General features: G+C 49.2%; 1 protein-coding gene across 1 annotated transcript in view; it reads right to left on the bottom strand.

Annotated features, from left to right (window-relative positions):
• IPO9 (importin 9) overlaps nucleotides 1-21,267 on the bottom strand; it is a 209,123-nt gene that overhangs the window by 169,348 nt on the left and 18,508 nt on the right. Inside the window, exon 2 of the mRNA XM_075064718.1 lies at nucleotides 4,345-4,406. Coding sequence (XP_074920819.1) covers nucleotides 4,345-4,406 — 62 coding nt within the window. The remainder of the gene's footprint in view (nucleotides 1-4,344; nucleotides 4,407-21,267) is intronic.

Raw genomic sequence — 21,267 nt, 5'->3', positions numbered from 1 at the left:
GTGGGTTTTGAAGGATCCATCACCTGCCAAAGCCCTTATTTGAATTGGGGGTGGTCTCTAGTAAGCTTATTAGCATGCATGTAGTGGTTTTTTAAATTGTTTTTATTATGTAATGCTTTCACATTAAAAAAAAGCATGCTTGCTTAGAAAGAGCTGTGTGCTAACTTATACCTATGGGCAATTACACTGTTTTTGGCCTCTGAACAGCATGCAAAGCAGGACTCCTTAGACTTGCTGAGGAACTCACTGTAGGAGGGATGTGTACAGCCAGGTCAAGAGGGAGAGAAATACAGGACTCCATGCAAGATACATGACAGCTGAGGAGCTGGGAGCTTAAAGAGAGAGTGCCCTCAAGGGATTACGGAGGAAGAATACAGGTGTAGCTGACCTGAACTGACACAATTAATATTGTTCATATTAAACTTTAAAAGGAAATGGGACATTCTTGTCCAGGTATAAAGCTGGCAGAATAGGGATGCTGTAGATTTGTAGCATATAGACTTTAGCTACCAAAGTTGCATTCAGAATCTGCAATTCAATTTTATCCCTTGTGATTAGCCATAGCCACTTCAACACACTGTTGATCTTCTAGCAACCTGAGCACTATACATCATCTTAATTACTGAGCTGCCTGAATTTGCAATCCTTCAAAGTAGAAGTGTTCAGTAAATATTTCTGGTCTGAAATTGGGAAAAAACTATGTAGCCATGTAATATATGATGCAAAACTTTCCATTCTGATAGTAACTCAGGAGGACCTTAATAAGAACATAAGAAAGGCCATACTTCGTCAGACCGAAGGTCCATCGAGTCCAGTATCCTGTATTCTGACAGCAGCCAATTGCAGGGGTCCCAGAGGGAATGAACAGAACAGGTAATCACCAAGTGATCCAGTCCCTGCTGCCCACTCCCAGCTTCTGGCAAACAGAAGCTAGGGACACCATCCCTGCCAATAACCATTGATGGACCTATCCTCTATGAATTTATCTAGTTCTTTTTCGAACTCTGTTACAGTCTGGGCCTTCACAACATCCTCTGGCAAAGAGTTCCACAGGTTGACTACGCATTGTATGGAAGAAATACTTCCTTTTGTTTGTTTTAAACCCGCTGCCTATTAACACAAGAACTAGGGGTCACCAAATGAAATTATGAGAGGAAGTAAATAACACTTCCTTATTTACATTCTCCACAACAGTCATGATTTTATAGACTTCAATCATATCCCCCCTTAGTTGTCTCTTTTCCAAGCTGAAAAGACCCAGTCTTATTAATCACTCCTCACAGAGCAGCTACAAAACAGCAGCTACTAAAGTTAGACATTTTTATGTCAGCAGACCAGGAAAACTTGTTTCCAAGAGTTTTACAAGAGCTGCCAAGGAACTTTCTGGATTGAAAGTTGATTTTCAATAACTCTTGGAATACTGGGGAAATTCCAGAAGACTGGGAGAAAGCTAATGTCATGTCAAAATTTAAAAGAGGTAAATGGGACACCTCTCAGGTAATTACGGGCCTGTCAGCTTGTCACCTGATCCTGGGCAAAACAATGAAGCAGCTGATATAGGACTCAATTAATAAAGAATTAAAGGAGGGTAATATAATCAACGCCAATTAATAGGGTTCATGGACAACAGACCTTGTCAAACTAACTTGACTAGATAGATAAGGATTACAAGTTTGGTTAATAAAGGTAACATTATCAGAGGGGTAGCCATGTTACGTCTGTATCCACAAAAACAACAAGGAGTCCGGTGGCACCTTAAACACTAACAGAATTATTTGGGCATAAGCTTTCATGGGTAAAAACCCACTTCTTCAGATGCATGATGTGCTGATTTAATATACCTGGACTTCTGTAAGACATTTAACTTGGTACTGCATGACATTTTGACTAAAAAACTAGAATGATACAAAATGAACATGGCACACATTAAATAGATTAAAAACTGGCTAACTAATAGGTCCCAAAACATACTTGTAAACAGGGAATCATCATTAAGCAGGTGTGTTTTTAGTGAGGTCCTGCAGAGACTGGTACTTGTCCCTAATCAATGACTTGGAAGACAACAAACTAAGCACTGACTAAATTTTCAGGTGACGAAGATTGGGGAAGTGGCAAATAGAGAGGACAGGTCACTGATACAGAGTGATCTGGGTTGCTTGGTAAGCTGGGTCCAAGCAAACAATGTGTGTTTCAATACAGCCAACTGAAAGGTCATACATCTCATAACAAAGAATGTAGGCTGTACTTACAGGATGAGGGATTCTAACCTGGGAAGTAATGATTCTGAAAGACTTGGGAGTGATGATGGATAATCAGCTGAACATGAGCTCCCATTGCAACACTATAGCTGAAAGGACTAATGTGATGCTTAGACGTATAAACTGGATTACCTAGTAGCAATAGGGAAATCATATAACCACTATATTTGGCACAGATGCAACTGCTACTGCCATACTTTGTTGATAAACAGGAAGGAGTTCAGAGAAGAGCCACAAGAAAGATTACAGAATTGGAATACATCCCTTATAGTCAAAGACTCAAGGAGTTAATTTATTTTAACAAAAGAAAAAAGTTAAGAGGTCACTTAATCATAGTCTATGAGTACCTACACAAGGAACAAATTTGATAATAGAGGTCTCTTCAACCTAGCAGACAAAGATACATAACAAGATCCCATGGGTGGCAAAGGTGCAAATTTTTAACAGTGAGGCTAATTATCTTTTGGAACAACTTACCAAGGGTTGTGCTGGCAATTTTTAACTTAAGACTGGATCTTTTTCTAAAAGATCTCCTCTAGTTCAATCAGGAATTAATTCAAAGAATTACTATGGCCTGTGGTATGCAGAAGGGGTCAGAATAAACGATCACAATGGCTCCTTCTGGTCTTATCTATGAACCTGTAGACTAGAGGTTCTCAAACTGTGGTACGTATACCACCTGTAGCATGTAAACTTTATGTTCCATCTATTCACTTTACAATAATTTAAGAAAGCAGTATGGGAAGCAAAGTTTGAGACCTTCTGTTTTAAACCATTACAAAAGCAGATTTTAACTACTTTGCTGTGTGTTTTGTGTGTTGTGGCAACATCCGTGTGTACAATCTGTAAGTCCCCTCTTTGCTGTCAGCCTGGTGACAAACTCGATGAAGCATTTAAGGCACTGCTCCCCCTCTTTAGCAGCTTGCCACACACTTCTCCCCAGTGGAAATATTCCAAAGCTACAGAAATAGAGTACATAGTCCTGCATTCCCCAGCTAGCCCCTGGCTGAGACAATCAACCTTGGGAGGTGCACTGATGTTATCCCATTATGGGAAACATTTAGCAATGTAAGAAACTTGTTTCCTCTGATGCAGCCACAACCATTGTGCATGCTGGGTCTGATCAGCAGTGCTTGGACAATCTTCCTTTCCTCCCTATATGTGGATAGAGGCTAAGGGAGAAGGTAAGGCAATAGGATGGGCAAGATTTATCTCAGAACCTTATGTCTAAAAGCAGCATTAGCCAATAATATCTGGTTGAGGTGGCAGTAGCTAGAGAAAGTGTTAACTGAGCAGCAGGTAGCTCAGAAGTGTTCAGGAATAGAGGCTTCTCCCTCTCAGCCCAGAAGCTGGCTACCACTCTGGCAGAATGAGCCTTGAGCTTCTTAGGACAGGAAAGATCTGCTAAAGCATAACAATACTAGGTCTGATCCAGTAACAAGTGACATGAGATGCCATTTCCTCCAACATGGAAATCCTCAAAAAGGATGAAAATGGAAGAGGATTTCCAGAAGCCAGCTGTCACAGAAAGATGGTAAGACAATGCTACCCTGCTCACTGATGCCAGCCCGTATATAGATTCTATTCTACAGAGGTACTTATACTACCATCACCACTTTAGTGTCCAAGCACCACATGTACTGAGCTTGAACAGCATTATTATGAGAGTTAGTCACACATGGATAATGGTCGTGATTTTTGACAAAAACAAATTTAAAAGAAAATGGAGTAATGCTAATTGGAAAATAATACCTATGACTTCTCGCCTGCACATATAAAGAGCAAGAACAGTCTGCTGTAGAACAAGTCAGCAAGGGAATGTTTCCCATTCCCACATCCCCACACTAGTTCCCCAGTCCTCAAATCAGTTAACAGAAAAAGCTATTATGTAGTTTTGGTTATTATTAATGTGATTAAGTGCTGAGCACAAAAACATTCTCATTGCTACATGCTCCTATCTATTAGATTTATAGAGAAATAGTATTTATTTTTACCTTTTTTTAAAAAAGGAAATATGAGTGGACATTTATAAACCAACAAAAGTTATAATCCAACTCTTCTCTACGGCATGCTTGAGAAGACTCACCTGACGAATGGCCAATACTCCCTGGGGATCTACAGTCAGTTCTGCTAAATGAACGCCAAATTCTGCAAGAAAGAATATCTTAAATGAGACTAAGAATAGAATATCTAATTCAGACTAAGAATAGAATTAACATTCGCATGAAGGGATTTAAGCCAACAGTACAGTACAAATCACGAAAAAGATTTCAGCCTGCATCTTCTGGAAGGCACAATGCTGACAAAGTGAACTATATGCATGAAGGAGAAAACAGCCCCACAGAGTAGCTTCTCTGCTGAATTGAAGGCATCCAAATTCTCCCTCTCTCAGAGTTTTTTATTACTGCTTTTTATACTAAGTGAAAGATTGTAAGGACAAAAAAAAGAATTTTGTCACCAATTTAAGTTACTATAGATTTATGCGCAATGACATTAAGTGAGCACCTGCACAGAAGCTATAAAAAAGATTCACAGATGGAGCTATATGTAGTGTCCTACCAAATTCATGGTCCATTTTGGTCAATTTCACGGTCATAGGATTTTAAAAATCATAAATTTCATGATTTCAGCTATTTTAAGCTGAAATTTTAGAGTGTTGTAATTGTAGGGGTCATGACCCAAAAACGAGTTGTGGAGGAATGGCAAGGTTATTGTGTGCGCGTGGGCGGGGCGGGTACCACTACCCCTACTTCTGCGCTGCTGACGACTATGGCACTGCCTTCAGAGCTGAGCAGCTTGAGAGCAGCGACTAATGGCCGGGAGCCCAGGTCTGAAGGTAAACCGCCCCCAGCAGCGCAGAAGTAAGGATGGCATGGGATAGTATTGCCACCTTTACTTCTGCACTGCTGCCTGCGGAGCTGTGCCCTCAGTCAGCAGCCACCACACTCCGGCCACCCAGCTCTGAAAGCAGTGCAGAAGTAAGGGTGGTAATACCGCGACCCCCTAAAATAACCTTGTAACCTCCCTACACACACAACTCCTTTTTGGGTCATGAGCCCCAATTTGAGAAATACTGATCTCCTCTGTGAAATCTGTATAGTAGAGGGTAAAAGTACACAAAAGACCAGATGTCACGGGAGGAGACCGATGTCATAATCTGTGACGCGGCTATGAATTTGGTAGGGCCCTAGCTACATAGGTTCCTTAGCCCACAGTCCATGGTTCATAGAGAACAGTCTGATCATTACTCCTGAGGGCATTCTGTGCCAAAAAATTAAAACTTCTGCACAACGATGGGAGATCACCCTGCGGCGTCCCCTGCTACCTGACTCTGATGCAGCACAAGGCCTAGGCCTGCCCCAGAAACACCCTGGGGCCTTGCCCCTCTGTGCCAGGCACACCCGGTGTGGAGCAGGCAGGCAGGCTCAACCAGGCAGGATCCACGTGTGGACGGGCTCAGTGGCGGGGGATCTAGGTGTGGGGTGAGAGGATTCTGTGTGGGACAATCTGGATGCAGGCAGTTCAGTGGGGGGTCTAGGTGTGGGGGGTCTGGATTCACAGAGGCTCACTGGGGAGTTTCCAGATACAGAGGCAATGAGACTCTGCAGGGGCTCCCAGGTGAAAGTGGTTGGGGCTCAGCTGAGGGGTCTGGGTGTGAGGAGCTCGGGGGGGTCTAGGGTGACCAGATCACAACATTAAAATATTGGGACACATTGGGGTGCTGTCAGCCTCACCCACAGTCCACCCCCACTCCTCCTAGGCTCTGCCTCCACTCTGCCCCAGGTCCCACTTCCTCCCCACTTGCCCCCCCCTTCTCCCATGCGCCCTTCCTCCTCCTCCAGCCCCCCTGCTGGCTTGCTGCATCCCTCCTCGGTCCCCCACCCGTCACTCACCCCTAAGGCGCTAACTTCCCCTCTGCCACATGCTCCCCCACCCCCCGCCTCTTCCCACCCAAGCATCCGCCCTCGCTTTGCCCCCATTCCACCGCTTTCCCCCCAAGTCCCCGCTCCTGCTCTGCCTCTTCTCCACCTCCTCCCCTGAGCATGCCGCATCCCCACTCCTCTCCCCTCCCTCCTGGAAAGCGCTAAGCGCTGTCAAACAATGGTTAAGCAGCAGGAAGTGCTGGAGGGGAGGAGGGGAGCAGGGACACAGCACAATGGGGGGAGAAGGAGCTGAGGAGGGGGGAGCTTGGCTGCGATATTTCCCCGTAGGTGCTCCAACCCTGGAGCACCCACAGAGTCGGCATCTCCCCCCCGCTCACCTCCTTACCTGAATATCGGGACAAATGGTGTCCAGATCATACATTGATGGGGACGCGGGACAAAGGGTTAAATATCAGGACAGTCCCTATTTTATTGGGATATCTGGTCACCCTGGGGGGGTCTGGGTGCTGAGGGAGTGGGGCTCAGTGGAGTGGGGGTCTGGGTGCAGCTAGGTGGGGTCTGGATGTGGGGGCTCAGGGTGGGGGGGTTGAGTGCAGGGATCTCAGTGGGGGCAGTCTGGGTACAGGGGGGCTCCAGATGTAGAAGTTGAGGTTCAATGGGGTGGGGTTTCGGTATGGAGGGCTAGGGGAGTTCTGGATATACACGGTGAAGCCTGGCAGGGGTGTCTGGGTATGGGAGGTCCAGATGCATGGGAGTTGGGTGATTAAAGTACTCTGTTTTTCCTTGTTTCCAGATGCTACAATCTACTAGAAGACAGCTTTTAAAAATACACTAATATTTTCCTATTACTGTACTATATAAGAAATTACTGTAGTTGCCATGAGGATGTCATGTAGTCAGAGACAGGCTGTGCAATCATGAATGGGACAAGAGGCATACATGGTAGATCAGGGGTCAGCAACCTATAGCACGCGCGCCAAAGACAGCACGAGCCGATTTTTAATGGCACACTGCAGCTGCTGCTGCCCCAGCAGTGGGCTGAGCGAGGCCAACGGCCGGGCCCCCAACAGGCCCCCAACAGGCAGCAGCGTGCCACTAAAAATCCTGCCCGGCCCAGCCTGCTCTTCTCCGCCCCCCGCCTACCGCTCTCTCTGGCGGAGGCAAAAGCAAGCTTGGTCCTGCCAGCTGCTGCTGTAAGGCAGGCTCCGCCAGAAGGCAAGCTTCTCCCTCCCCCGCCTCTTCCCCCAGTGTGCTGAGTCATGCTCTGCCTCCCCTTCTTCCCTGCCGCTGATGGCCCTTCCGAGGGAGGGGAGAAGAGGAGTCCCAATGCCCTCGCTGCTCAGACCAGGAAGGAGGCAAAGAAGAGGCAGGAGCGGGGCCTTGGGGAAGGGGGGTGGAATCACGGCATATTCCTCCAGCCCCCACCATGAGCCGCTCAGGGCAGGGGGCTGGGAGCACCCCTCCGATTCCAGCCCACCCCCCCCCAAGCCCTGACCCCTGCACCCCCCCTCACACCCACGACCCCTGCACGCACACCCCACAATCCCAGCCCTGACTCTGGCACCCCCCGCACATAGCCAGTCCCCCCTCCCCCTATGCCCTGACTCCTGCACCCCCTGACACGCCCCCAGTCCTCTGCCCTGACCCCTGCACCCTCCTCACACACACCCTGCCGTAACTCCTGCACTCCCCACACATACCCAGCCCCCCCATGCCCCATGCCCTGACACTTGCACCCCCAACATCCCCACCCCCCACCTTGAGCACCAAATGGGAGCTCCTGAATGCCCCCACCCACATTCCCACCTGCACCCCTCATACCAAATGAGAGCTGCCCAGGTAAGTGCTCCACTCTCAAACCCTGAGCCCCGTCCCTCATTCTAGCTCCTGGCCAGACCCTGCACTCCAACCCTCATCCTGCTCCTTCACCCCCAGCCCTGTGCTCGGTTCATCCCCACTCTCAGCTCAGTGCAGAGAGGAAGAGAATGGGCCAGAACTAGGGAGAAGGTAGGTACTCACTCTATGTGGGCAGGGCCGGGACCCCAGACCGGCAGCAGGCTGAGTGGGGCTGGCAGCTGGGACCCTGGCTGGCAGGAGCCAGCAGACGGAATGTCAGACCTGCAGTAGACTGAGCTGCTCAACCCGCCGCCGATCTGGAGTCCTGGCCACCAGTCCCTTGCCAGCTGAGGTCCCAGCTGCCGGCCTCGCTCAGCCCACTGCCACCCTGGGGTTCTGGCTGCCAGCCCCTTGCCAGCCGGGGTCCGGGCCTGCTGAACGGAACACCAGGACGGCAGCAGGCTGAGCAGGCCAGCAGCGTAAGATCAGCATTTTAATTTAATTTTAAATGAAGCTTCTTAAACATTTTGAAAACGTTGTTTACTTTACATACAACAGTATTTTAGTTATATAATTTATAGAGAGAGACCTTCTAAAAAACATTAAAATGTATTACTGGCACATGAAACCTTAAATTAAAGTGAATAAATGAAGACTCGGCACATCACTTCTGAAAGGCTGACGACCCCTATGGTAGATTATCTTGTAAGATATGCTCCACATTTTGAAAAAGTATGAAAGCCCCTGAGCCTGTCTATGAAGAGATGGGGAGGATATGATCCAATTCAATCGATGTGCAGAAAAGCACCATGGGACCAGGAAAAGTTCTGACAGCAGTAAATCTCAATTTCTAGCTAAATATGCTTACTATTTTACATTGGGTGCTTTGTATGACTGCAATCAGTTTAAAAATTTTGCGTCTAAAATTCTTAAATAGCAACATGCAAAGAAAAAAATTGAGTTTGTGCCTTTAAGCTTCTCTGTGAGGGATAAAGACAACACTGAAAGGTATCTTTTTAAAAAGGTGTTCTCAACTTGTGTTTTTTCCTTTAGATGTATCAGGAATATCAAGTCTGCTCTTTCTTGTTTTACAGATAGTACTGGAAGCCCTTAATCAATGGGGCAGAGGCATACAATCTTTAACAAAGATATTTACTTCCAACTGTTTCCTTGGAGTTAACTAGCTGTTAAAGAAACAAGTTTTATAAGTCTCTATAAAATCTCTTCCTTTCTCAATCAGACTTCACATACTAAGTACCTGATTATATAAAACCATTAACCGCCACTCATCCAGAGTCTTCCAGAGACAAGGGCTAATTTTTACTGTTAAACAGAAGCAAAAAAATAGCAGCTTTCAGGCCTTTGTTAAGTTACATGGCAATGTAGAAGTCCGCTGTTGGGAGAGGGGGTTCACCCCTCTCTGGGGCGGCTGGGAGCCAGGCCGCCTCACTACCTGGGGTGACAACAACAGTTCCAGGCCCAGACCCTCAGGCAGGGGCTGAGCAAGCAGTTCAGTCTATAGAGCCCAGGCCCTGGATCAAGGTGGGGCCACAAACACTGGTGCAGGGCTCAGACTCTCAGGCAGGGGCTGAGCAAGCAGTTCAGTTTATACAAGGTAAGAGGCCCAAGCTTCTGGGCCTGAGTGTTGGGGCAAAGGGGGAGACTGCCACCCATGAGTGGGGTGCCGGGGGGACGCATGCCCGCCCACTCCTCTGCGTCCCAGCCCGGGGTCCTAACAGCAGCAGGCAACCTGCTGCTGTGTCAGTGGGGATCTAGGCCGCAATACACTGACATTGGCTCTGGTTCTTCTGCAGCCAGACTAGGGTAGGCTACCCCCAGGCTACTTCCAGACTCCCGTTGGGGGCTTACCTGGATCCCGGGGTCATCCTCCGCAGGGTCCAGGTGCATGGGTTTGTCCTGGCTGGGGCTGGAGGGTAGGTCAAGCAACTCCTCCAGAAAGTCTGTCCAGGGTCGCCGCGGCAGTTCCTCTGGGTAGCAAGCACGGGGAAGTTCGGGCCACTCTGGCCGGCTACCCTGGGTTGCAGGAGTCTCCCGGTCCTGAGCTCCCGGCGGGACGTCTGCTTACTCCAGCCGCTGCTGCCTCACTGAGCTTGGAAGGCCCGCCTTTATATTTCCAGGTCAGCGCCTGACCCTTTGCAGGGCGGGCTCAGAGCTCTTTAGCTCCGCCTAGTCCGGCCTCCGGCTGGGCCCGTCGTCCTCCAGGGCGCCTGAGACCCAGGCCGCCTCATTACACACACCCCCACTCAAGTCTGGCTCCCGTGCGGCGGGGCCAGACTCTTTCATGCCTCCCACATGGGAAAGAAAGTCCGCATTAGAGTGGTGCTTCCCGGTCCCGTGGTGAACCGTAAAGGCACAGGGCTGTAACACCAGGTACCACCACTGTAGCCTTATATTATGGTCTTTCATTCGAGCCAGCCATTGGAGTGTGGCATGATCAGTGACGAGCATGAATGGGACTCCGAGGAGATAATACTGCAATGCATCACAAGCCCACTTTATGGCGAGGGCCTCCTTTTCCACTACCGCGTAGTTCTTCTCCCGAGGGAACAGCTTTCTGCTGATATAGATGACTGGATGTTCTTCCCTGTCGACCTCTTAGGAGAGAACAGCCCCGAGTCCCACCTCTGAGGCGTCTGTCTGGAGGACGAATGGCCGGTCAAAATCAGGGCTATATAGAACCGGTTTGTGGCAGAGGCTTGCCTTGAGTGTTTGGAATGCATTGTCTCACTCTCGGGTCCATCTTACTTGCCGCGGGCTGTCGTTGGTCAACAAACCAGTCAAGGGGGCTGCAATAGCAGCAAATTGGGGAATGAATTGCCGATAGAAGCCGGCCAGTCCCAGGAACTGGCGTACTTGGCGTTTTGTGGCCGGTGGAGGACAGGCCGCAATGGCCTGAACTTTTCCCACGAGGGGTTTTACTTGTCCATTCCCAATGGTATACCCCAGGTAGGTTGTTTCTTGCCAACCAATACGGCACTTCTTTGGGTTGGCGGTCAACCTGGCTGCCCGCAGGGACCTCAGGACTGCAGCTACCTGCTCGAGGTGGTTCTCCCATTGGCGACTATAAATAACCACATCATCAAGGTAGGCGGCCACGTAGTCTCAATGGGGCTGGAAGAGGTGGTCCATCAGCTGCTGAAACGTGGCCGGGGCCCCATGGAGGCCGAAGGGCATCTGGGTAAATGATACAGGCCCATAGGGGTGGCAAAAGTGGTGTTCTCCCTGGAGGCCGGCTCGAGGGGGATCTGCCAATACCTCTTGCTCAGATCAAGGGTGGTGATGTAACGGGCCTCTCCCAACCGGCCGAGTAGCTCATCTACCCGGAGCGTTGGCTATGCGTCGAACTTCAAGATGGCATTGATGCGTCTGAAATCGATGCAGAATCATTAGGTGCCATCCGGCTTCGGTACCAGCATCACTGGACTGCGCCATTCGCTTTGTGCTGGCTCGATAACCCCCAAGTCCAGCATGGCCTGTACTTCCTCCTCGATGACCTGCCGTACATGATACGGCAAGGACCTGGTCGCGCCTCGAATCACCATGCCTGGCTCAGTCTGAATGGTGTGATGGACGAGGGTGGTGTATTCCGGTTCGGTTGTGAAGGTGTGAGGGAATGCCTATAGGAGACACCGGGTCTGTTTAAGTTGTTCCGCCGTCAGCATTTCTCCAAGCTGGGGTCCTTCGGGGTCCTCCGAACATGTTACCTGGAGGGAAGGAGGAGTAAAACCCGATCTCCGGGCTGGAAGTCGCAAGTCCGCGCCTCGCGGTTGTAGGTCTGGGCTTGAGTCTCTTGCGCAGCTTTCAAATTCTCGCGCGCCAGGGCCCCAGCCTGCGCAAGGCGCCCCTGGAGCTGGAATATGTATTTTAAGAGACCCTGGGCTGGTGACGGGGCTTGCTCCCATGTCTCTCGCATTAGATCCAAGAGGCCCCGTGGGCATCGACCGTACAGTAGTTTGAACAGGGAGAACTTGGTAGATGACTGTGGAACCTCCCGAATCGCCAGGAGCAGAGGTGGAAGTAACTGGTCCCAGCGGCGGAGATCGGCTTGGGGGAACTTCGTGGCATGCTCTTAAGAGTCCGATTAAATCATTCGACCAACCCGTCGGTCTGGAGATGGTAGACTGACGTGTGTAGCTGCTTAATTCCCAAGACTTCATACATCTGCTGCAATAGCCGAGAAGTAAAGTTGGTGCCCTGGTCCGTAAGGATCTCCCGGGGCAAGCCTAGGTGGGTGAAGATCTTCACGTGCTCTCCTGCAATGCTGTGGGCCATGATGTTTCAGAGGGGTATGGCCTCGGGGAACCAGGTAGCATAATCCACCATGACCAGTATATATTGGAACCCTGCAATGCTTTTGGGGAGCGGGCCCACCAGGTCCATGGCCACCCGCTTGAAGGGGGTTTCGATTATAAGGGTATGGGGGTCAGGGGCGCCTTGGGGGTCTGGGCTGGAGCAGCCAACAGGCAGCCTGGGCAGGACTTACAGTAGTTCCTCACCTCCTGGTGTACGCCCGGTCAGAAGAAGCGCGTCAAAATCCAGGACAAGTCTTCTCGTGACCTAGGTGTCCAGCTGCCAGGACGTCATGGGCTAGTTTCATGACGGCCTGCTGATGGCACTGGGGCACAAGGAGTTGAGTCTGGGACTCCCTCGTACGGGTGTCCCTCTCAACCCGATAAAGGCATTCCTGTCGTAGTTCGAAGTGTGGCCACTGGGCCGCCCGGTGAGGATCGATGACGGTGCCATTGACCGCGGCCTATTGCTCGTACGCCCGCTTGAGCGTGGGATCGGCCCTTTGATGGCGGCAAAAGTCAGTCTGAAGTGGGGGCTCCTCAACTGCTTCCAAGGGAGAGTCCTCCGATTCTCTCGTCAGTTTGGTGGGGTCAGATGCTTCCCCTTCCTCTGCCTCAGTCTCAGGGGGATCTCCTCCCAAGGCTGGCATGACCCTAGGGTGTTCCCCGGTGTTGCAGCGAAGGACTTCTGCGAACTCTGGCCAGTCCCGCCCCAGGATCACTGGGTATGCAAGGCGTGGGGCTAAACCCACCACCATCGGTCAGGTGACCCCCTCCACTGTTAGCTGGGCCCGAGTACTGGGGTATGGCCGGACATCCCCGTGGATACATTGCAGCTGGATCATCCCCAGGCGGGTGTCGGACTGGGGGCCTAAGTTTTGGCAGACCAGTGTCTGGCTGCATCCTGAATCAATGAGGGCCACCGTTGGGTGACCCTCCATGACCAAGGGCACCGTGAACTTGGCTGCTTGAGGACATCGGGCGTGGGCTTCCCCAGAGCAGACCAGGCCAAAGTTGCACTCCATCACTGGGCAGTCCCGCCAAAACAGGGCCCAAGGTCTGCTCGTCCTGGCCAGGGATGTGTCCCTGTGACTCCCCGGGGAGGACTCTGGGTAGCCCCCTGCGCCACAGGAGAAGGGGCTGGAGCTTGTCGCCCCGTGGCCTCCGCGGGTCGGGGTCAGGGCTCGGGACCCCGGTAGGAAACTTGAGAATCAGCCCTGGCAGGAGCCCCCCTTCTCTCAGGGTTGGGGCACCCCACCCCAAGGGTGGCTACTCGAAGGGTCGGACCCACCAGTGTCTCAGCATCCAGGAAGTTCGCCATAAGGATGATGGCAGCAACTAGCGTCGTAGACCGATGGCGGAGGACCCAGGCCTTTCCTCGCGGTGAGAGTATGTGGATAAATTGTTCCAATACGATCTGCTCTGTGAGCTCTTCCAGTGTTTGGCTTTCGGGCTGCAACCAGCGCTTGCATGCTTCTCCTAGTTCCTGGGCCACCATCCGGGGCCGGGCCCCGGTGGGGTAGGCCAGGCTCCAAAACCGCTGCCAGAAGGTCTCCGGACTCACATCCAGGGCATCTAAAATTGCTGCCTTTACTTGGTTGTAGTCCTGGGCCGCCTCTGCAGACAGACCTCGATAGACTGTCTGAGAGGTCCCGGTCAGGTACGGGGCCAGGAAGGAAGCCCATTGGCCCTGGGCCCACCCCCCAACGACCGCTACGCACTCAAACGTTACAAGGAAGGCTTCTGGATCATCGCTGGGGCTCATCTTCGTTAGTCGATAGACGAGTTTAGCCGCGGGGTCCCCTCTGGGCCTCCCGGTTGGGGTTCCACGGGTCGGGACAGCACCGTCGTGAACTGTCGTTAAGCATTGCCACTGGAAATCCTGGTGCTGAGTGGTCAGATCCTGAATCGGCTGGTGTTGCTGGGCTCCTAGCTGTTCGACTAGCTGCTGTTGTTGCTGGAGCTGGGCGGCCCGCTGCACCTGCTGCAACTGGGCCACCTGCTGTCGCTCCTGGCTCTCTGTCAGAAAGGCGAAGAGCTGGGACAGATCTGTCTGGGGGGGGGGGGGTCTCTCCCCCCAGCCCTTTTCTCACCAGGTTCGAGGGCTCGTGCCCACATTCAGGGCAGAGTCCCCACTTCTGGTACCATGCGTAGAAGTCCGCTGTTGGGAGAGGGGGGTTCACCCCTCTCTGGGGCGGCTGGGAGCCAGGCCGCCTCACTACCTGGGGTGACAACAACAGTTCCAGGCCCAGACCCTCAAGCAGGGGCTGAGCAAGCAGTTCAGTTTATACAAGGTAAGAGGCCCAAGCTTCTGGGCCTGAGCGTTGGGGCAAAGGGGGAGACTGCCACCCTTGAGTGGGGTGGCAGGGGGGATGCAGGTCCGCCCACTCCTCTGCGTCCCAGCCCGGGGCCCTAACAGCAGCAGGCAACCTGTGTCAGTGGGGATCCAGGCCGCAACACACTGACATTGGCTCTGGTTCTGCTGCAGCCAGACTAGGGTTGGCTGCCCCCGTGCTACTTCCAGACTCCCCCTGGGGGCTTACCTGGATCCCGGAGTCATCCTCCGCAGGGTCCAGGTGCATGGATTCATCCTGGCCGGGGCTGGAGGGTAGGTCTGGCAGCTCCTCCAGAAAGTCTGTCCAGGGTCGCTCCGGCGGCTCCTCTGGGTAGCGAGCACGGGGGAGCTCCGGCGGCTCCTCTGGGTGGCTACCCTGGGTTGCAGGAGTCTCCCGGTCCCGAGCTCCTGGAGGGATGTCTGCTCACTGCGGCCGCTGGCGCCTCACTGAGCTTGGAAGGCCCGCCTTTATACTTCTGGGTCAGTGCCTGACCCTTTGTGGGGCGGGCTCAGAGCTCTTTAGCTCCGTGCAGTGCGGCCTCCAGCTGGGCTCGTCGTCCTCCAGGGCGGCTGGGAGCCAGGCTGTCTCATTACAGGCAACAAAAAACGGAGAAGAGACAAATGCTTTTTTTTCCCCTTTGCAGATCACATTTAGAATCAAGAATGTCAAAGATGTGCAATACATGAGTATTAGAGCCAAGCTAATAAGACTTCCAGGAGTCAAATCTCAGATTCAATACAGTGAAGGAAATAATCAAATTTAATATGGTCTAATTTGGTGGGGACGCTCTGGAGGTGATGGATGGATAACGTCTGTTTTTTTACAGAGAAATCTTGTTAAGTAATGAATAGCTGCTGAACAGATAAGTGGACCACAGTAAAGGTGCAGTTGTGATACAAAGCCACAGCGCTTTGAAGGGGAAAACGCTACTTCTCTCCAGCCACTGGCTGCACGGCTGCCCCTGCTTCTCCTGAGTCCTCCAGCCTGTGCTCACAGGAACACATTCCAAAAGGGGCTTTAGAGCTGCAGGCTAGGGCCCCGGGACCTCCTTAGCCCAGGGTCCTGCAGCCCCTAAAGCCCCTGCGTTCCGGGTGGCCCTGCCTGTCGGGGGGGCAGGGAAGGGGCGACGCTTCCATAACTGCAGCCCCCATAACTGCAGCCATGGATGTGGTGCCGCGCTGCACAGAGCCACCTGCACAGCCCCTGCACCAAACAGGAGCTGCCCCAGGTAAGTGCTCTGCACCTCTTGCCTGCTCCAGCCCTGCGCCTCCTCCCGCACCCCTACCCTGAGCGCCCTCCCACACCCTAACTCCGTCCCAAACCCTGCACCCTCAGCCCTGAGCCCCAGGAGGAGAATGGAGGAAAAAAAGAATGAAAAATGGAGGGGGGAGAATATAAGAGAGAATGCTTCCCCTACAGGGGGCCCCCCAAAATGAAGCTGAGCACAGGGCCCCACTAACTCTAAATGCGCCACTGGTGGGAGGGCGGGGAGGGAGGAAGTGCCGCATCTGCGCTCATCCCCCTCCCTCCCAGAAGCGCTGGGAGAAAGGGGGAGGAGAGGGGACACAGCGTGCTCCAGGGAGGAGGTGGAGTGGAGGTGGAAAGAGGCGGGCCTGGAGTGGAGCGGGGATGGGAAGAGGCAGGCCTGGAGCATCCCCCAGCAAAGTCAGCACCTGTTCTTCGGGGGGGAAGCTGCTGCTGTGTAAGGTGCTTCCTAGTGTCCTTCCCTGTCTCATTGTCTGCAGCGAGCTGTGCCTGTGTGGGGTAAGCCAGGGGCACCTCCTCACCACAGTACAGTACTGTACAGTATATAACGTCTTTTGTCTGCCCCCCCAAAAATTTCCTTGGAACCTAACACCTCATTTACATTAAAACTTATGGGAAAATTGGATTCGTTTAACACCGTTTCACTTAAAGTTGCATTTTTCAGGAACATAACTACAACGTTAAGTGAGGAGTTACTATACATAATTCGTTGTTTCACAGGCTCTTCTGTGGCATTCATCACAACCATATATCAACACACCTCTGTGAAGTAGGTGTTCATCCCCATTTAAAGATGGAGAAAGGAGGTGCCAAAACTGTCAAAAGCGTTAAATATTTTTGGTACCCAATCTGAAACCTCTTAAGCCTGACTTTTCAGAGTACTTAGCATTTTTATAGCACTTAATAGGTCCGAAGAACAGTTTTCCTTCACTTTAGTTGCAGTTCTTAGAACTCAGTATTTCTGCAAATCAGGTTCCATGCTTCTCAAGTTGGGTATCAAGAGAGGAATACACAATTAGTAGCCACCTGTGAAAAGTATGGTTTAAGTGACTTGTCCAACGTCACATACGAACCTTGTGACAGAGACAGGTATAGAATCCAGTCATCCAAGGTCACATTCAGTTGCCTTAGCCATGAGAGCATCTTTTCTGAACCTGATGTCCCACGTTTCATTCACTAGATACTTCCCAACTTTGAAGTTCTCGACTTTGCAAACTTAATATTCTTTTAATGTAGGGTGTTTGGTTTTTTGTTGTTGTTTTTGAAGTACCAGGAATTTCACAGCTATTTGCTAGACAGTACAGGGAAGTAGAAACTCAGGAATTCTGAGCGGCTATTCAAGAACTTGGAAAGATTGTGCTCCGGAATTTACAGGTTCTTCTGCCCCTGTCCCAAACCTGCCTTCCCCTTTCTACCTTTGTCTCCTTCTAGTCCTGTTCCTGATTCTTCTATTCCTGTCCTCTGATTCATATAAAACTACATCCTCCTTCTCCAGCTGCTTGGGCACCAACAGAGGTGACCACTGACAGCACAGGAGAGAGAGTCTCTGCTCTTTGTTTCAGAGCCGAATACCACAGCAGTCCCCAGGAGGAATTTCAGGGAAAACCTTGCTTAGCCCCTGCAGATCTGGGCTGGTCTCACTCAACATAGATGGAATCTCTGAAGAATTAAACTGTCAGTCTTTAACAAATCTCTACTGAGCATATGCAAACAGCTATTTTCAGAAGGAAATAACTTAGCCAAATTTGGGTCAATTTTTATGGTGATAGCAAACGGCACCTCTGATCCTACAGTGCCCTGGTGTTCCAAAGGATGAAGACACTAGAGTTTCTCAATGAAAAAGCCATAAGAATTAACATGGGCAAAACAACACAACTTGTTTTGAGAAAATGCCTGAACCTTTTTTTGCTGAAGTTGTTTAAAAAAATTCAACTTGAGATGCTGATATATTGAGATGGGGCTTTGGCCAGAGTGCTAACTGGTTTAGATTGGTCTCTGCTTGTGGGCAGTCCACAAGCAGTCCTAGGTGAAACTAATCCGGAAGATCCCCCTTGTTTATGCATCCCAGGATTGCATTACTTCTTTTGGCCACTGTGTCACATGGGAGCTCTTGTTCATCTGATCATCAGCCACGATCCCCAAATCTTTTTCAGAATCACTGCTTCCCAGGATAGCATCCCTAATCCTGTAAGGGTGGCCTGCATTCTTTTTTCCTAGATGCATACATTTACATTTAACTGTATTAAAATGTATACAGTTTGCTTTCACTCAGTTTACCAAGCGATTCAGGTTACTCTGTATCAGTGACTTTTCTTCATTGAGCTGTAGCTCACGAAAGCGCATGCTGAAATAAATTTGTTAGTCTCTAAGGTGCCACAAGTACTCCTGTTCTTTTTGCGGATACAGACTAACACAGCTGCTACTCAAACCATTCCAATTTGTGTGTCAACTGCAAACTTTATCAATGAGAATTTTAGGTTTTCTTCTAGATCATTGATTAAAAAAAAAAAAGTTAAATAGCATAGGGTCAAGAACCAATCCCTGCAGCACCTCACTGGATACACACTTGCTTGATGACAATTCCACATTTATAATTACATTTTGAGATCTGTCCATTAGCCAATTCGTAATCCATTTAATATATGCCACCTTCATTTTTACATTGTTCTTTTTTTTTTTTTTTTTAATTCAAAATGTTATAAGTTACTAACTAATGTCAGAGCACCTTTTGGCACCATAAGCTGGCTTTGGAGAGTAATGCCTCTATTCCTCACTTCCACAATCAAGGAGGAGTCAATCCCATGTAGCCTAGTGGAGTCCAGAAGGGCAACTGAGGTCCTCTCAAAAGGAGAGCCAAGTAGGACAAACAAGCTCCACCAGAGGGAAAAATAATCAAGCACAAGAAGATGAAGCAAAGCTCAAGGAACCCAGACGACATGCACGATCATATCTAACAACTGGACAATCTACTGAGTGCTGAATCACGTGAGTGGCGTTTATTTTGTGGGCAGTTTGAAAGCATACCACTACTCCCCACCCCTTTCCCCCCCAAAAAACCTGACCCCTGGTCCTGAAGAGGCTGACTAGAGAAATTACAACTTTGAAGACAAATCGCACAAAGCTATCCCGAGGCCAAACTCAGAGAGGGCTTTAAAAAATAACTTGCAAATGCAAGATAGTTGACCCTACTTTGAAGTGGAAAAGCCTACAAGACTTATACCAAGAACTTGTGAATATTATGGGATTTTTCATGACCAAAGCAGCAGCAAACAACTGCAAGAATTCAAGAGAGACACCTTGCTCTCTCATGGCAGAGTGAGAAGGTAACAAAGAAACAACTTGTGTTCTGATTGTGTCACTTCAACTCTTCATCAGAAATGTGGGTCATGTTCTGACCTTGACCTTATTAGCATACATCAGCTTTGTCAAACAGGCCAGACTGTTAAAATGGACCTCTCCTGAGCCAAAATTATTTAAGAAGAGAAAAAGGGGGGTCATAGGCTGAACACCAAAGGGCACTCTGTGTTTGGTAACACCTCATGTCTTGTCAAACACACACCCTGTAACTGTTTCCCTGAAGTCCTATCTAGGAAGACTGTGGGATATCCTGAAAGATCCAGAATAAAGATATCAGACCATTGTGAATGAACCTACCTTAGCTTAACTGTGGGCTGAGTTGGAGAAAGCATGTCTTCACAATAATGCCAACATTAAATTAACACAAGATTTTAATACATCTAGTCCCTTTACCCAAGTGATGACTTAGTTATTTTTAATGCTTCTCAGAAAATACACATCTGAGTTGCAGTCCAGTAAATGACTTAAGTGTAGAGAAAAAAGAATACGCAAAAGAATAAATGGACACAAATCAGATGTCAAGAATAATGACATTCAAAAACCAGTCGGAGAACACTTCAACCTCCCCGGTCACTTAATTACAGACCAAAAGTCACAACTCTTCAACAAAAAAACTTCAAAAAACAGACTCCAAGGAGAAACTGCAGAATTGGAATTAAATTTGCAAACTGGACATCATTAAATTACCCTTGAATAAAAACTGGGATTGGATAGGTCATTACACAAGTACCAACTATTTCCCCATGCTAATTTTTCCCCTACTGTTAACTCACACCTTCTTGTCACTGTTGGAAATGGACCATCCTGATTATCACTACAAAAGGTTTTTTCTCTCCTAATAGCAGCCCACCTTAATTTATTAGTCTCATTAGAGTTGGTATGGCAACACCCATTTTTTCATGTTCTCGGTGTATATATATCCTCCTACTGTATTTTCCACTGCATGCATCCGATGAAGTGGGTTTTATCCCATGAAAGCTTATGCTCAAATAAATTTGTTAGTCTCTAAGATGCCACAAGTACTCCTTGCTCCTTTTGCTAAATGTTTAAATAATCCTGAAGTGACACATTTTTGGGGGTGACAAGAAACTGACAGCGTCTCAGAGAAGAAAGGGAGAAACTTGGATTAGTTATTAATCTAAAGATCTTTACCACTGTTTGAACAGTTGGTTAAAAAGGCATAGAAAGCTACAGGTATGGGTGAATCTATATAAAAAATTCCAGGATTATCACTCTAAAACCTCAAATGTTTAAATCAGCGTGAAGCAATAGAAACAGCTGCAACCATGGCTGACAGCTCTTTTTCTTCAGAATATCACCAGATTCAATCATCACGAGTACTGCAGTTCTGTTCTGCATGACGCACACAACCCTCTTTTAATCCAGGTGCCAGCACATCAACTTGCCTCTCCTCCACATAGAATATGTCACTGTTGAATCCGCCATTACTCCATCGAATGTTTCTCTCCACGCCCATTCAGCCAATCGCTGGTAATTTCCTAGTCGCACGCACGAGCTGCTCACCACTCTAACCGAGTCCTTTTACCCTAGTGCCTCTGATGTTCAGATATAATTATTATGAGACAGCAGGACATATATATAAGTTAGAATTATAAATAAAATCACAACTAAGAGAATTCCAGATGTTCATTACTCAGAAGTGTAAATGGTTTCCCACACCGCCTCCCCATTAAAAAAAAAAAAACAATAAGTAAGAATATTCCCATATCCCAGATAACTATTTACAGTTGATTTAAAGAACTAGATTCACCAGTTTGCTGCAGCCACTTTGCACTGTTCCAGTCATGCAAAGCAGACAGAGTAACAGTAAATCTGGCTCTAAAAACTTATAAAAAATAAAATCAGTATTTTTAATATCTTCAACTCACTGGAGATATCACATGGCAGCAATCTTTGGGACTTCTGTTTGTATGACATTTTAAATAAGTTTTTAATAACCAGGGCAACTTCTAGACAAAAAATTGCTAACCTGGTGTTAATGCTGAGAATATATATGAAC

The sequence above is a fragment of the Chelonoidis abingdonii genome, chromosome 4, assembly GCF_003597395.2.
Source record: "Chelonoidis abingdonii isolate Lonesome George chromosome 4, CheloAbing_2.0, whole genome shotgun sequence".
Classification (NCBI taxonomy): domain Eukaryota; kingdom Metazoa; phylum Chordata; order Testudines; family Testudinidae; genus Chelonoidis; species Chelonoidis abingdonii.
The sequence above is the reverse complement of the archived record's forward strand: the minus strand, read 5'-3'. Positions and strand labels throughout refer to the sequence as shown.